Below are 15,121 nucleotides of genomic sequence, written 5' to 3' on the forward strand. Positions count from 1 at the left end.
GTTGTATGATAAAGACTCGAAACTTTACATTTCACCAGAATATGGAAGTAACTTGTCCGCAGCAGTGAGAGGTTGGTGTCTCAGGACGCGTACAGATGTCAGTAGCACTGTAGGTAAACCCAAGACATTCACAGCACGTGAGGAATGTTGCAATAACAATGTGTATACATGTCCACAACAGTGAAAGTGTTAATGGTTGGAGGTTTAATTTTTGCTTTTATTTGTTTTGATAAAATTCACTAGAATGCCATTGCTTCTCAATGGGTGAAGATTTGGCAACAAAGACAAAAGATTCTCCAGTTGTATGGCATGGAGGCAGAGTATGTAGTGTTATGGCTGCGTAGAAATTGAGCTTAATCAAGTTACTATGTTTTAGATCTGGGGGTGGGGTGGGGGGTGGCCATACCCTTTACAGTGTTCAGCGATCTGTTCGGATTGGTACCTGGGCTGAGAAGTGTAGGCTGGCTATTCATGATTTCGTTACATTTACTTACGATGGTTTTTGTTTTGTTTCTTAGTGAATGTGCATGTCAGCTGATTTTGGTTGGAGAGTTATTATTATTTTTGAAGAAGTATAATTTTCGTTTTGTTTCAGAAACTGATTTTAATGATTTTTTAGTTTATTTGTTATTAGTTGCAGTTACTAAGTTGGGTTTCTGAGAAGTTAGATTGGGCCATTATCTAGTTGTGAACTGAGATTTTGTGTACTGTTTTTGTATCTAATATTGTGAACTTCGGCCAGTTTTTATTGCTTTATATACATTCTGTTGGTAGCAATTGCTGAAAGTTTGATGCAATGTGTTACTTCAAAGCAAACTGGAAAATTTTGAAAATTGGCTGCAGTTTTTAAACAGAAAATGGTATGCTGACAGTTTTTTCCTGAATATTCTTTCGTATATGTTGTTTCTGAAAATGTTGGAATTGTCCAATTAAATTTTTGTAAATTAATTTTATTTAATTTTATTGTTAAATTAGAAAAAAATATTTTGGACGATTGCCCCTCTAGAAAAAACTGAAAAAATTGGAAAGTGATCTACGAATAATAAATTTTCATCACACAAAAATCAGTTTTGAGAAATGAATGGCACTGGGGGGGAAAAATTTATATCCTGGAGAGAAATGAAAGTACTACCCAAGAGACATTAAGAACTTGAGTACACATAACAATATCCAAATTGAACAAAAATTGCAGTATATGAGACAAAATTACACATTATAAAATATAGGGCAATTTGTATATTACATGGCATATGAACACTTTCTTACCTCTAGCATAACCAAATTAAGTCAGTGTAAGAAAATTTTTGTCTAATATTTATGGCTTTTGTCAAAAGTCAATACTGTCAACACTTCACAAAATGCTGGTGCTGCAATCTGCATTAAAGTTGATTTGGAACCACACGTGACGAGGCTCTTTGATGCTTCAATAATATTTTTTGTATGAGAACCACTTTTTTTCCATCATCTTTGAGGACTCGTTTGTCAGAGAATAAGTATGGCTTGCTGCTGTGGTGATATCAACTTCACAGATTATGAGAGAAAGAAATATCATTATCTGGCTAATAGGAGGATGGAGGGTCCATGAGGATGCATGAACATCTCCTTTGCAGTTCAACTTCTCAACAATTCCCAAATAGCAATAAGAGATATGCACATTAAACAAAGCATTTGTGCTGCACAGTGCATTCTAGCATTTGTGGCGGAAGTGCATCTGCACTGTACTAAAATCCATACCACAGCTCAGCATTTTTGCTCCAATCTTGGTTGGTGATACTGGTACATTGTGATGCCAAGATCGGTTCCAGGAATTGTTTTTGCACTAGGGAAGTGCTGAAAAAGATAATGTCTGACTTGTACCATTTCAGCTTTTGAAACGAAGAGAACTGAAATGCTTTGCTGGTTCTCATGACAGAATTCAAATACCTGTGGAGCTGGAAGTATTTGATCTTTATAAACTCTTTGCAAACTTGTTTTTGTGCCAAGTCCTAACAGTGCCACCAATACCATCACAGGGGGATTTGTCATGGCGGGTAGCAAAAAAGGACCAGCTGCGCTTTATATTGAAGTCTTGTTCATCGTAGCAGATATTTCTGAAATTCTTAAAATTTTTATATTGTGCAACACAACGTACGAAAGATGAATTTCTGGAAATTCACACTTTTAAAATTCGGTACTGTCTTGAGTCTGGTACACCAAGGCGGCAACATGTTCTAGATCATCAGAAACAATACAAATACTTTTTGCATGCAACTGTTTGTCATGTGTGTGTGTGTGTGTGTGTGTGTGTGTGTGTGTGTGTGTGTGTGTGTGTGTGTGTGAGGGAAACATTCCACGTGGGAAAAATATATATCTAAAAACACAGATGATGTGACTTACCAAACGAAGCGCTGGCAGGTCGATACACACACAAACATCCACACAAAATTCTAGCTTTCGCAACCCACGGTTGCTTCGTCAGGAAAGAGGGAAGGAGAGGGAAAGACGAAAGGATGTGGGTTTTAAGGGAGAGGGTAAGGAGTCATTCCAATCCCGGGAGTGGAAAGACTTACCTTAGGGGGGGGAAAAAGGATGGGTATACACTCTCTCAAGCACGCGCGCGCGCACACACACACACACACACATATCCATCCACACATATACAGACACAAGCAGACATATTCAAAGACAAAGAGTTTGGGCAGAGATGTCAGTCGAGGCGGAAGTGCAGAGGCAAAGATGTTGTTGAATGACAGGTGAGGTATGAGTGGTGGCAACTTGAAATTAGTGGAGATTGGGGCCTGTTTGGTAACGGGAAGAGAGGATATATTGAAGAGCAAGTTCCCATCTCCGGAGTTCGGATAGGTTGGTGTTAGTCGGAAGTATCCAGATAACCCGGACGGTGTAACACTGTGCCAAGATGTGCTGGCCGTGCACCAAGGCATGTTTAGCCACAGGGTGATCCTCATTACCAACAAACACTGTCTGCCTGTGTCCATTCATGCGAATGGACAGTTTGTTGCTGGTCATTCCCACATAGAATGCGTCACAGTGTAGGCAGGTCAGTTGGTAAATCACGTGGGTGCTTTCACACGTGGCTCTGCCTTTGATCGTGTACACCTTCCGGGTTACAGGACTGGAGTAGGTGGTGGTGGGAGGGTCCATGGGACAGGTTTTACACTGGGGGCGGTTACAAGGGTAGAAGCCAGAGGGTAGGGAAGGTGGTTTGGGGATTTTATAGGGATGAACTAACAGGTTACGAAGGCTAGGTGGACGGCGGAAAGACACTCTTGGTGGAGTGGGGAGGATTTCATGAAAGAGATCCATCCTTCATGAAATCCTCCCCACTCCACAAAGAGTGTCTTTCCGCCGTCCACTTAACCTTCGTAACCTGTTAGTTCATACCTATGAAATCCCAAACCACCTTCCCTACCCTCTGGCTCCTACCCTTGTAACCGCCCCCAGTGTAAAAGCTGTCCCATGCACGCTCCCACCACCACCTACTCCAGTCCTGTAACCCGGAAGGTGTACACGATCAAAGGCAGAGCCACGTGTGAAAGCACCCACGTGATTTACCAACTGACCTGCCTACACTGTGACGCATTCTATGTGGGAATGACCAGCAACAAACTGTCCATTCGCATGAATGGACACAGGCAGACAGTGTTTGTTGGTAATGAGGATCACCCTGTGGCTAAACATGCCTTGGTGCACGGCCAGTACATCTTGGCACAGTGTTACACCGTCCGGGTTATCTGGATACTTCCCACTAACACCAACCTATCCGAACTCTGGAGATGGGAACTTGCTCTTCAATATATCCTCTCTTCCCGTTACCCACCAGGCCTCAATCTCCGTTAATTTCAAGTTGCCGCCACTCGTACCTCACTTGTCATTCAACAACATCTTTGCCTCTGCACTTCCGCCTCGACTGCCATCTCTGCCCAAACTCTTTGTCTTTGAATATGTCTGCTTGTCTGTATATGTGTGTGTGTGTGTGTGTGTGTGTGTGTGTGTGTGTGTGTGTGTGTGTGTGCGTGCGTGTGTGTGTGTGTGCGTGCGTGTGCGCGCGCGCGCGTGCGTGCGTGCGAGTGTATACCTGTCCTTTTTTTCCCCCAAGGTAAGTCTTTCCGCTCCCGGGATTGGAATGACTCCTTACACTCTCCCTTAAAACCCACATCCTTTCGTCTTTCCCTCTCCTTCCCCTCTTTCCTGATGAGGCAACAGTTTGTTGTGAAAGCTTGAATTTTGTGTGTGTGTTTGTGTTTGTTTGTGTGTGTATCGACCTGCCAGCGCTTTCGTTTGGTAAGTCACATAATCTTTGTTTTTACATATATTTTTCCCACGTGGAATGTTTCCCATATATATATATATATATATATATATATATATATATATATATATATAGAGAGAGAGAGAGAGAGAGAGAGAGAGAGAGAGAGAGAGAGAGAGTGTGCAGAGTGCAGCTGCCATTGTTTCAATGGTACCCCTGTACTTATCTTGAAAAACAAAATTGAGATTTTCAGATAATCAGATTGAGTGAGGAATAGCAGTGTGGAGTAGGTTTTTCAATTTTCTTAGTGTGTCAGAATTCTGATAAAGAAGTGATTTGAACACACAGTCATTCTTTCAGTTGATAACCATTGACTGTACTGAACCATCTCAACGGGATCATAGTCATAGTGGGTTTATTTCGGGATCATAGTCATAGTGGGTTTGAAGCAATGAAGTAGTGGGGCATTTTTCACACAGAGGAAGCATACAGGCTTGGTTATTTATTTCACATGTTGTTATGTTTCTTTAGTAGAAATTGAATTTAAAAGCACTTCAACTTTTTGGTAGTAAATGTACACACCATACGGTATGTGTTCTTGTTGATCCTGCAAGTATACACTGTTTTGGTCAAAGAAAAGCAAATGTTGAGAATCCAACTTTGTATTCAGGATGCTTTTTTTATAGAGAGAATACAGTTCATTTAAATTACTTCAAACAAAATGTTTTTGTTCATAGATATTTTGCTGGTCCTCACTTGTCTTTTTTTTCCCAGGATTATTGTGTTTTTGTCATCCATGTAAACTCTTTACTTTTTGCACTGTATCATGTGGCAACGTCTTTCCTCTTTTCTGCTCAGTCAGTGATAATATACCCTTCTCCATTAAAAGAGCTCTTGCTTGTTCTACCAAATATTCAGAAACCTGAAATTTGGAACTGACTTTCTGTCGAGGTCAAGTGGACTGCACAAAAGTAACTGAATTTCTTCATGATTATTTGCATATTAAGTTTTCTGTTTGATTTTGTGTGTGAGTTTATGATGAGGATCTGCCTTTTCTTCCAGTTCTGTTAAATCACTGTCAGGGATAGTGCTTGCATCAGCAGCCAGCTCAACTCCTGTATGTGAAATTTTAGTTTTCAGAGCCCCAGCTGCTGGTTCCAATTTTTGTTTGGCTGCTGCATACCGACTATGCTGAGCAACTAAATGCAGCTTTGCAGGAGATACTCCTAAGCTAGTATTGAGCACAGATTTTTCAGGAGTCTGCATCTTCACATTTCTGTCATTTATATAGTCTGTTGCTGAGTCGTCACTTCCTTGTTTTTCACTAATAAGTTGGGCTGATTTTCTCCCGAATAATAATGCTAAAGCCTCTCATGTTGAAGGTCTTTGCCTTTTCTAAACTAATTTCGCGAATTCCAGATGAAACTGATTGTTTATGGCGCTTGAAGGGATCACAGCAAATTTTCTTATGTAGAGGGAATCTGGAAAGGTACCTGTCTTTTTGTTTTACACACACACACACACACACACACACACACACACACAACACTTAAATCATAGTATGAATGACTGTTACTTCACCATAATAAAAGCCCTTGTTCTTCACTGGTCAGTTCATTGACACAGGGCATTATCATATATATCTTGCCGATACTGTCCAAGAAAACACTGCCTACTTGTACTTTCCATACTGCTTCAGTCATAGAACCAAACGTTTCTGTAAATAATTCAAAAGATGATTGGATAATGAAAAATTATTCTGTCCCTTTGTTTCATTACAAAAGTATTTCACATTATTATTGAAACATCAGGGGACTTAATTTTGTTTTGGAATGAGTAGTTAAAACTGCAACAATTGAATTTTTATCCAATAATTGACTGTACACAACTCAGTACAAGAGCTCAGAACTGCATGCTCAGTGAACACAGGACTCAAAACAAGGAACTGGATGATGCAATACATGCAGTGGCAATAAAATAGTGTTCTCAGATATGATTTGTTCCTAGGGAAGTCCAGTGTAGCCAGCTTCAGCAATTTAGTGAAGACAATGGTAATCATGAATTAGCGACTTCAATATTTCTTTTATAATGACATTGTTTTTCACACTTCCCATTATTTCTACAAACTGATTCTTTTTGTGTGACATAATGGAATATGTAAATTTTTCAAAGGTATCTATGAGGGGGCAATACCTTTAAAAAATTGTAATGTCCTTGCATGGATTTTGTTTAAAAGAAATTATTTACAATTTTTTCTGAGATGTAGATGATTGATATTCACTACAAGAAGCATGACTATAAAAATATAAACCTTCCTCTTTAAGTTAAAAAAAATCAAGCTTCCAAACTATTGCATTCTTAAATGATAAAGGATCTTGTCTATGAAACCCTGAATTCCTGACTATACAACTTCTTTTTAACATAGGTGAAAAAGTAATTGACCTGCAACATTTGTTTTGGAAATGTGAATATATCTAGGTAAACTTCCACTACCCAAAAATTTCAAGGATTTGCATGACAATATGTGTCATTTCCTAAAATTTGTGGGTGATGTGACATAGAATGACCCCTAACTGTTGTGGTTAGTGAGGCTTTTGATGACTTGGAGAGAGAATTTTGATCTTGCAGAGTTTGTTCTAGCCATAAAAGTGAAGTGAAGTTTCGGATATCGACTTTCGGAGCAAGTTGTTGTACTGTACTCTTCATTTGAACTATTTAGTTAAAGTGAAATTTCCATTACCAATGTTGTGTAATAACAGTTTATTGGATTTTTGACCAAGTTTTGTTCTGTTATGTTAGGAATGTCATTTTGTTTGTCCCAGTCAAAACCCACTGATTCCCCCATGGCCTTCCTTTAGTACCATGTTATTTTTCGAATTATTTTGGTTATATTTTGTATAGCTGGTTTGTTTTTGTCTGTTTGCTTCTTAAATGAGTGACGTGGTAGCCAGATTGTATAAGGCTGAAATGGCAGTGTTCAGTATTTTGATAATGTCACAGGTCAAAGCGGACAAACCAGTATCAGATGCTTGTTATTCCAAACAGCTGGTGTACTCCCCATTTTGAGGATGTGGCCCTGGTAAACTACCAATAACAATCATGTTTTTCAAAAAGCTTGTACACCTCTGGAAAAGAATGAAGCAACTGCAAGGTTCTTGCTATGGGTTTGACCTCTAGGCAACCAAGCCAACCAGAATAGTAGAATAATTTGTGGTGTGTGTCTTAGATTTATCCAACTCTGTCATATCATGCCTTCAGTGTGTACTGTAGCAGAATGTTGTCAATTGATATTTTACAAAATCCAAAGAACATCTAAGGCTTCTTGTCGTTTGTAAAGGCTGCTAGTGGCACCAAAGTCCTTAGCGAATGAGACAGGAACTGAAATTGAGGGTTGCAAAGAAAAAACTGAAATGCTTTACTTAGTTTTCAAATGTTCCTTTACAAAGGAAATCTCAAGAGTTGCCCCAATTTCTCATACCACTGAAAAGATGAATGAAATCGGTATTAGTGTCAGTGGTATTGAGAAACGCTGAAATCATTGAAATTGAACAAAACTTGAGGCCATGATGGAATCCCTGTCAGATTCTATACTGAATTTGCAAGTGAGTTAGCCCCTCTTCTAACTATAATCTATTATAGAACCCTTGAACAAAAAACTGTGTCCAGTTCTTGGAAAAAAGCACAGGTCACATCTGTCTACAAGAAGGGTAGTAAAAGTGACCCACAAAACAACTGTCCAATATCCTTAACATTGATTTGTTGGAGGATCTTAGAACATATTCTGAGCTCAAACACAATGAGGTATCTCCTCAATGCCAACTAGCTTGGATTTTGAAAATATTGTGTGAAACCCAACTCAGGCAACCAGGTAGATACAGTGTATCTTGATTTCCAAAAAGCATTTTATCAGTACCGCACCTACACTTACTGCCCAAAGTACAATCATATGGGGTATCAAGTGAAATTTGTGACTGGATTGAGGATCCTTTGGTAAGGAGGACACAGCATGTTATCTTGACTGAAGAGTAATCGTCAGATGCAGAAGTAACTTCAGGTGTGCCTCATTGAAGTGTTGGAACCCTTGCTGTTCATGTCATATGCATGACAGTGCAGACAGTATTAATTGTAAAATCAGGCTTTTTGCAGATGATGCCATTAGTAATGAAGTATCATCAGGTAGAAGTTGCATAAATATTCAGTCATATTTACAATACCAGTGAGTTGCTGTTGGATTTGGCCAACTCGTACAGAAGTGTGGGTGCAACACTTAGTAGGGATATGAAATGGAATGCACATAGATTCAGTCATGGGCACAGCAAGTGTGGTTTATTGGTAGAATAGTGGAAAGTGCACTCAGCATACTAGAGAGATTGCTTACTAATCACTCGTGTGATCGGTTCTACAATATAGCTCAAGTGTATGGGACCTGCATACAGAGGACAGCATGGATGGTCACAGGTTTGTTTAAACCATTGGAGAGAGTCACAAAGATACTGCAGGAACTGAACTGGCGGACTTTGAAGACAGACATAAACTGTTCCGACAAAGTCTTAACAAAGTTTCAAGAAGTAGCTTTAAATGTTCACTCTAGGGGTATACTACAGCTCACTACATATCACTGACAGGGATTGTGAGGATAAGATTAGAGTAATTACTGCACACACAGTGGCATTCAGTCAGTCGTTCTTCCCACACTCTTTACGTGAATGGAACAGTAAGAAATCCTAACAACTGGTACAGTGGGGTGTACCTCTGCCATGCTCCTCACAGTGGTATGCAGAGTATATAGGTATAGTCATGAATAAAGGGAATTATGTTGTCCTGTATAATGTGACATGAAACATTAATATCCAGTTGGGTGAAGGATAGTGGAGGATGTCTTAAATTGTGTGAGGCAATTTATATTGTAATTGATAAAGCTAACCTATAGCAGGTGCACTTACCAGAGGAAGCAACTTACCACAGTAATTAGAAAACTGACTGATGGTGTAGCAAAACTGGGAAGAATGCTTGGGGAAGTACTCATGAATTAACACATTTGACATTCTCATATAGGTAAGATTTAAGTTTTATTTGGATTATTTTATTAGGGCATACCATGTATTAGGTGTACTGTTATGTTCTTGTGCAACCCAAGCCCGTGTCAAATGTGAGATGATCAATATAGTTTTCTGAATTGTGATGCATTTAAGATAAAGAAATATATTTTGGTTTGGTTGGCACAGCATATGAAGAGCGGAAATGGAAAGCATTCTAAGTTGCATAATGTTTGTTTGTTTGTTTTTTTTCCCCACAGAATGCATTTTCAGTGCTACTGTGTTTTTTGTACACTGTTGTACATCCCTGGAGTTTGATGTAGGTGCCAAATCGTGGAGAAAGTCCTTCAGACATTGTATAGGATGGCACAGTTAAAAGTAACCTCCCCTTTGAATGCGAATGCAATATTTAGACTTATAAAATAAACAACTATGACAATGGGCAGTTTTATACAATAATTGTTAGTGTTCTTCTGTCAGCAGTTCAGTTTATTTCATCATTCAAGTTAGACATTTCTCTTTGTGGTGTGCAAAATGACTTTCGTGTTAGAAGAAATAATTGAAATTGTGAAAGCATATGTGAAAACAGGTTCAGTTAAGGAAACTCCCATTACATCATGAAGCATAGTTTTATTTTTCTGATCATGTGAATTCACAGAACATAGTCACTTTCAACCTCTTGCATAAATATATTTTTCATTGTAAATAAATAAGTCCATTCCAGCTCTTCATTTCTGTAATTTCACTGCATTTCCTTTATACTTAAAGACTACTTCTATCTGTGCCACCCTGTATTAGCAGATGGCACATGATCTTTGCCAAACCGTGCTTGCCTCGGAGACATGAGGGTGGTTCTTGTTGACTACTGTTGTACTAATAAAAACCAAATGCATGCTGTGTTGCTGTACTTAATTATTTTTATATTATCATAAATAGTCAAACACAATGCTTTAGTATTAACGCCACTTGGATAAAAACTTTTCGCTGTTTTGTTGAAAACTGGTGTTTCGAGATTGATTCTTGCAAAGAAGAAAATGGCAACTGGCCACTGTTTTCACACAGAGCCCTGTTACTCATATTGAAATGTCAGGTTCATATTCTGACAACTGTTTACATTTATATTACAATTTTTTTTACGTTAGTTATTGGAATAAAACCTACAACTAATCAAGACAATAAATAAGCATCCATGTACAGCTGTCGGAAGTTGAATGTCACAGTACTTTACAAGAATCAACTCGTAAAACTTTCTTATTGGCACTTTGAACTGGTCAGTTTCTGGTATGGCATTTAGAATGTTCTTAATAAAGTATTTACTTTGTAGTTTATCTTACATTTTGTGATGATGGGGTGAGCAGCATAGTTAAATGATATCAAGAATACAAATCATTAATGTGCAAACAATATGCATATAATTTTTTTCTTCCGGCATGTCAGATTTTGAACTAAAAACGTTTTCCATTTCCACTCTTTGTAAGTTTATAGTCCATTGCTTCTTTTATTAAACATTATGAAGGCATTATACTGAATATTTGAAAAAGGATGTGTACTTATTAAAACAAAACACTTTCTTTGTGCAGAATACGGAGGCTATGGGGGTGGTGGCTCATACGGCGGCTACACACAGGCTGCCCCTCCACCTGCTGCAGGTGGAGGTAATGCTCCAGGCTACCAACCTCCTGGGCAAGGTTACGACCAGGGTGCATACGGCAATCAAGGATCATGGGGTGGTGGGGGTGGGGGTGGTGGTGGGGGAGGCGGTCAGCAGCAAGGTTATGGAAATTACGGATCAGGTAAGCAGAGATTACTAAAATTTATGTATCAGTACTGGTCATATTATTTGTACTGTACTTAAGGGCAGTAGTTACTGTAATCAAGACTATCCCGTTTTGTAGTTGTCTTTGGATTGTTAGGCATAGGTTGAAAAGATTGTGTAGAAATCTTTTTAGTGGAGTTTCATTGGCCATCAAAAACATATAGACTGCTGAAGGTGAACAGCTAGTAAATAATACAAAACTCATTGTGATAACTGATGTATAATGTATAGATTGAAACTTTCATGGGGGTTCAGAAACATCATATATTTAATCAGACTTACCAAGGGAAGTTAGAAAAGTGTTCTAGAATTGCTGATAAAGGAAATCAGTGATGAAGCCAGCAGATGGCTATAGTTGAGATGCTATAAGACACGGTGTACACAACCCGGGAGATCTGGGAAAAACCCGGGAATATTTTAGAATTCCGGGAATTTTTCGTTGTTTTAGTTTTTGGTTAAATTTTTGTGACTTGTTGACTGGTAGCAATCAATACTCCAACAAAGAATATTACTGTATCTCTCTACTGCTGAATAATACTGCGCCAATAAAACACGAACAAGATAAAAAAAGGAAAATAAAACTTAAGTTGCAGAGGAAATGCACCATATACAAGAGTAAAACACAGTGCTCATACAAGCGTCTGCCAACAGAAAAATGTCAAAGGCTTTAGGAAGACTATGCAATGTTTCATAAAAACAAATTGCCTCTTATGAGTGTGATGTCGTAACTGTTTGCATTACATTCCTTCGAGCGGTTGTGAGCGAGCTTGTGCGCATGCAGGTGAGTCGCATATGAGTGGTACCTTCTCCCGCTTCTGGCTGGATTCACGTATCCACAACAGGCCCGGAACTAGGGGGTGGGGGGCAAACTGGGGTATCTGTCCCGGGCGGCAGTTCCATTGGGGGGGGGGGGCAAATTCATATTATTGAGGAAAAAGACCTTGTTTCACAGTGCCTAGCATCCAGTGCACATTGGTCTGTTGATTACTCAATTACTCATATGATTTTGATCGCATCCCTGTTAGTTTTTGAACTTTTTGATCAAATTCTAAGTGGATTTCTGAATGAATCATAAGTTGATTTTTGAATGCACGCATATAGTGTACACGATGTGTCTGCCAGGGGAATCCCTGTCGCATCTAGAAATAAAACTTTCCTGCAGACTGAAGGGGACGGGTCTATAAGAGCTGAGCAAATAAAGCCAAAATGATGAATGAATGACAATCGCTGTTTATGTGGTTGACTGGGTTTGCAAATGATCTGTGTTATAATTACTAGCAAATTCCATAGTTTCAGACTAGCAGAGTGGAAATAAACGACTAACAGGAATAACAGCAACAAAGATTACATATTGCCTTCTCTGTGTATTAAAGAAAATGAAACTTTGACAGAAAATTTTTGGCCTGTCCGCTACACTACTAAGGGCCAGTTACACAGTTCCCGGCTAGCAGCCGCTTAAGTTCTATTCTGGGAGTAGCGCGGAAAACGCATTGTACGAACAGCTAATAACGCCTAAACGGAGAATAAATGCGGGATAACTGAACTGGTGATAGTGGCAGTGTTAGTTAAGTTAACCAGAGACTAAGTTTTGGCACTGACAGGAATAGTTACAGAATTAGTGATGACAAGGTTGTTTGTTAGAACGAGGAAGGAGAAGAAACGGGGACTCTCACAAATTACGGAAGAATACGATGGTTCCAAATTTATATAAAAATTTTGTACTACTACTTTGATTTCATGCTTCAGAAGCTAGAGTAAGAATGAAATGTGGAACTATTTCCTAACATAAAACTTTTTGCTTGTAGGAGGCCCAATAGGCATTTGATATTGACACTTCGTGAATTATGTTCTGTTGTGTTATAAAAATGACCATTTGTACCAAAACAGTCTTGTTTATTTGGTGTGTTTAACAATTGGTGCAACATTAGGCAGGCAAGCAGACTGAGGAACCACACCAGTCTTGGGTACTATTTGTATTAACAGCTTTTCTAGTATTAGAGAATGACATTTCGTTTTTTCATGTAGCAAAATGTTGACTAACTTTGAGGTAATAGATTCTTTCCCAGAAAGGAAAGTACGTCATATAAAGCTGTGACAAGATTAGAGGGGGGGAAAAAAGCTAGGACTTAAGGCTTAAAGAAATGTATACTGTCTTGTTTGTCTCTTGTCTTTAATCTTTTTGTGTATCCTATATTTAATTTTATGTCACACAAAACCGCAAGTTATTAGCTAATAGGTAGTAAAGAGAGGGGCAGGATGTCTAACCGGCCAACTGGGAGCAGGAGAGGCACCACAGGACATTTTAATTTCCACTGGCCTGAATATAGTTTGATGGCACCCATTACAAAATATTAAACGTTTAAATTCCAGAGAGCGAAATACAGAGATGTGCAATGGAAGAATTGTGTGTGAAGAGGCATGGCACTTCACTGGAGACCAAAGAAAATGTCTTATATTCCTCGAACATATGTTTTGTGTATCGGACTCTTCAGAAAGACGTGTGCTACAAATGATATTTTTGAAAAGTCGATTTTTTAAATTTTTCGCATCCTACCTCAAACGTTCGAGGGAGGGGGAGTGCCACTACCTACTATAGCCATGGTTCGGAAATATTGTAGATCTGGACCTGATGCACAGAGCAGTCCGATTTGTAGTGGGGAGGTGGCAGTCTCCATGTGACCCGTGTTGACGTTAAGTGAATTTGCCGTTTCCACTTTGTTTATTGCTCTCTCGTCAAATGGAAACAAAACGGATTTCTGTGGCCAGGAGCTATCAAGTGAATTAAGATACATTCACATAATTACGGAAGGCTAAAATATGTTATTAGTTTCAGATTTTATTCTGTTTCTACCTTTCTGGCAGACAAGCGTTAATTGCATTGCAGAACAATGAAGTTATTTTTGTCGGTTTGTTAAATAAATTTGACTTTCATTAATCTTTCCTGCTGAGGCAGTCAATTTATTTGAAAAGACGTACTTAATTCCACATTATTGGCTAGTTTCAACTGTTCGCTGCATTTAAAGTTCATGTTTTCGTCTTCTAGCACGTATGCCATTTTGCCATAATAAAGAACCAAACATGAGATAATACGGTACTGGTACTCCAAGAAAATTTACGTCTGAATCTGGTCATACGAATGTGCACTTCAAGCTGAATTATGCATTTTAGTACGGTTTATAAAATTCCCATGCTCTTGGGGTATCCTCTAATGTCTTGTTTTTTTGACATAATGTAATATCTATTAATGTTTTACACGTATGGAGTCCGCTTCCTGCGTCATCGTAGCTGCGCAAGTGCGGTGATGCCGGTCATCTGGCGCAACTGCTGAAACGAATCTATTTGTAACAGGTCGCGGGAAAATATTCTGAATTGTTTGAAAAGCGTTACTTTAATTGAAAGTAAATTTCCTTTTACACAAGATGAACTACTCTGTGCGCGAATGTCCAATGAATTTCATAAATCAGTGTGTTTGACTCTCATTCAAAAATCAAATATTTGAGGACAACCATTTAGAATATTTTCGAGCCCAGAAGATAAATTTTAGGTCATTGCTAAAAATTTTACTGGCACATTTGTGTGATGTATCTTAGAGTGTATCACGCGCAAAAAAGGTTAACATTATATGTGGAATCTTAACTTCTCTTCCAGCTTATTAACCTTGCAGACCAGTATTATAAATGAATGCTATGTATATTAATTTAAACCATTAACTTTTCGTATTTGTGTGTTCACGCTACTTAAGAGTGATCTTACTATTGGCTGACTATATCACGTGTCCTGTGCTGTCAACTGGCGAGATCATGTGACATGAGCTATGACTGGTCTACAAAAGTGCATCATAATCTGGATTTCAATGCTTCGGAAAGTGACATTCAATGTTTGGCAGAATTCAAATTTATACCTTCGTAATACAAACATATGTAGTTTACATGTTGCTGCACATCAAGAGTCTTAAAAAACATGTCTCGTCCCCCCTCCCGTGCTTCGTTTTCTAAAGTGCCGGGAAAATCTATGTCAGTA

General features: G+C 38.7%; 1 protein-coding gene across 1 annotated transcript in view; it reads left to right on the forward strand.

The window, feature by feature from the left end:
* LOC126253069 (RNA-binding protein cabeza-like) overlaps positions 1–15,121 on the forward strand; it is a 75,652-nt gene that overhangs the window by 13,689 nt on the left and 46,842 nt on the right. The window contains exon 2 of the mRNA XM_049954159.1: positions 10,866–11,078. Coding sequence (XP_049810116.1) covers positions 10,866–11,078 — 213 coding nt within the window. The remainder of the gene's footprint in view (positions 1–10,865; positions 11,079–15,121) is intronic.

Source organism: Schistocerca nitens, chromosome 4 (genome assembly GCF_023898315.1).
Source record: "Schistocerca nitens isolate TAMUIC-IGC-003100 chromosome 4, iqSchNite1.1, whole genome shotgun sequence".
NCBI classification, from domain to species: Eukaryota; Metazoa; Arthropoda; class Insecta; order Orthoptera; family Acrididae; genus Schistocerca; species Schistocerca nitens.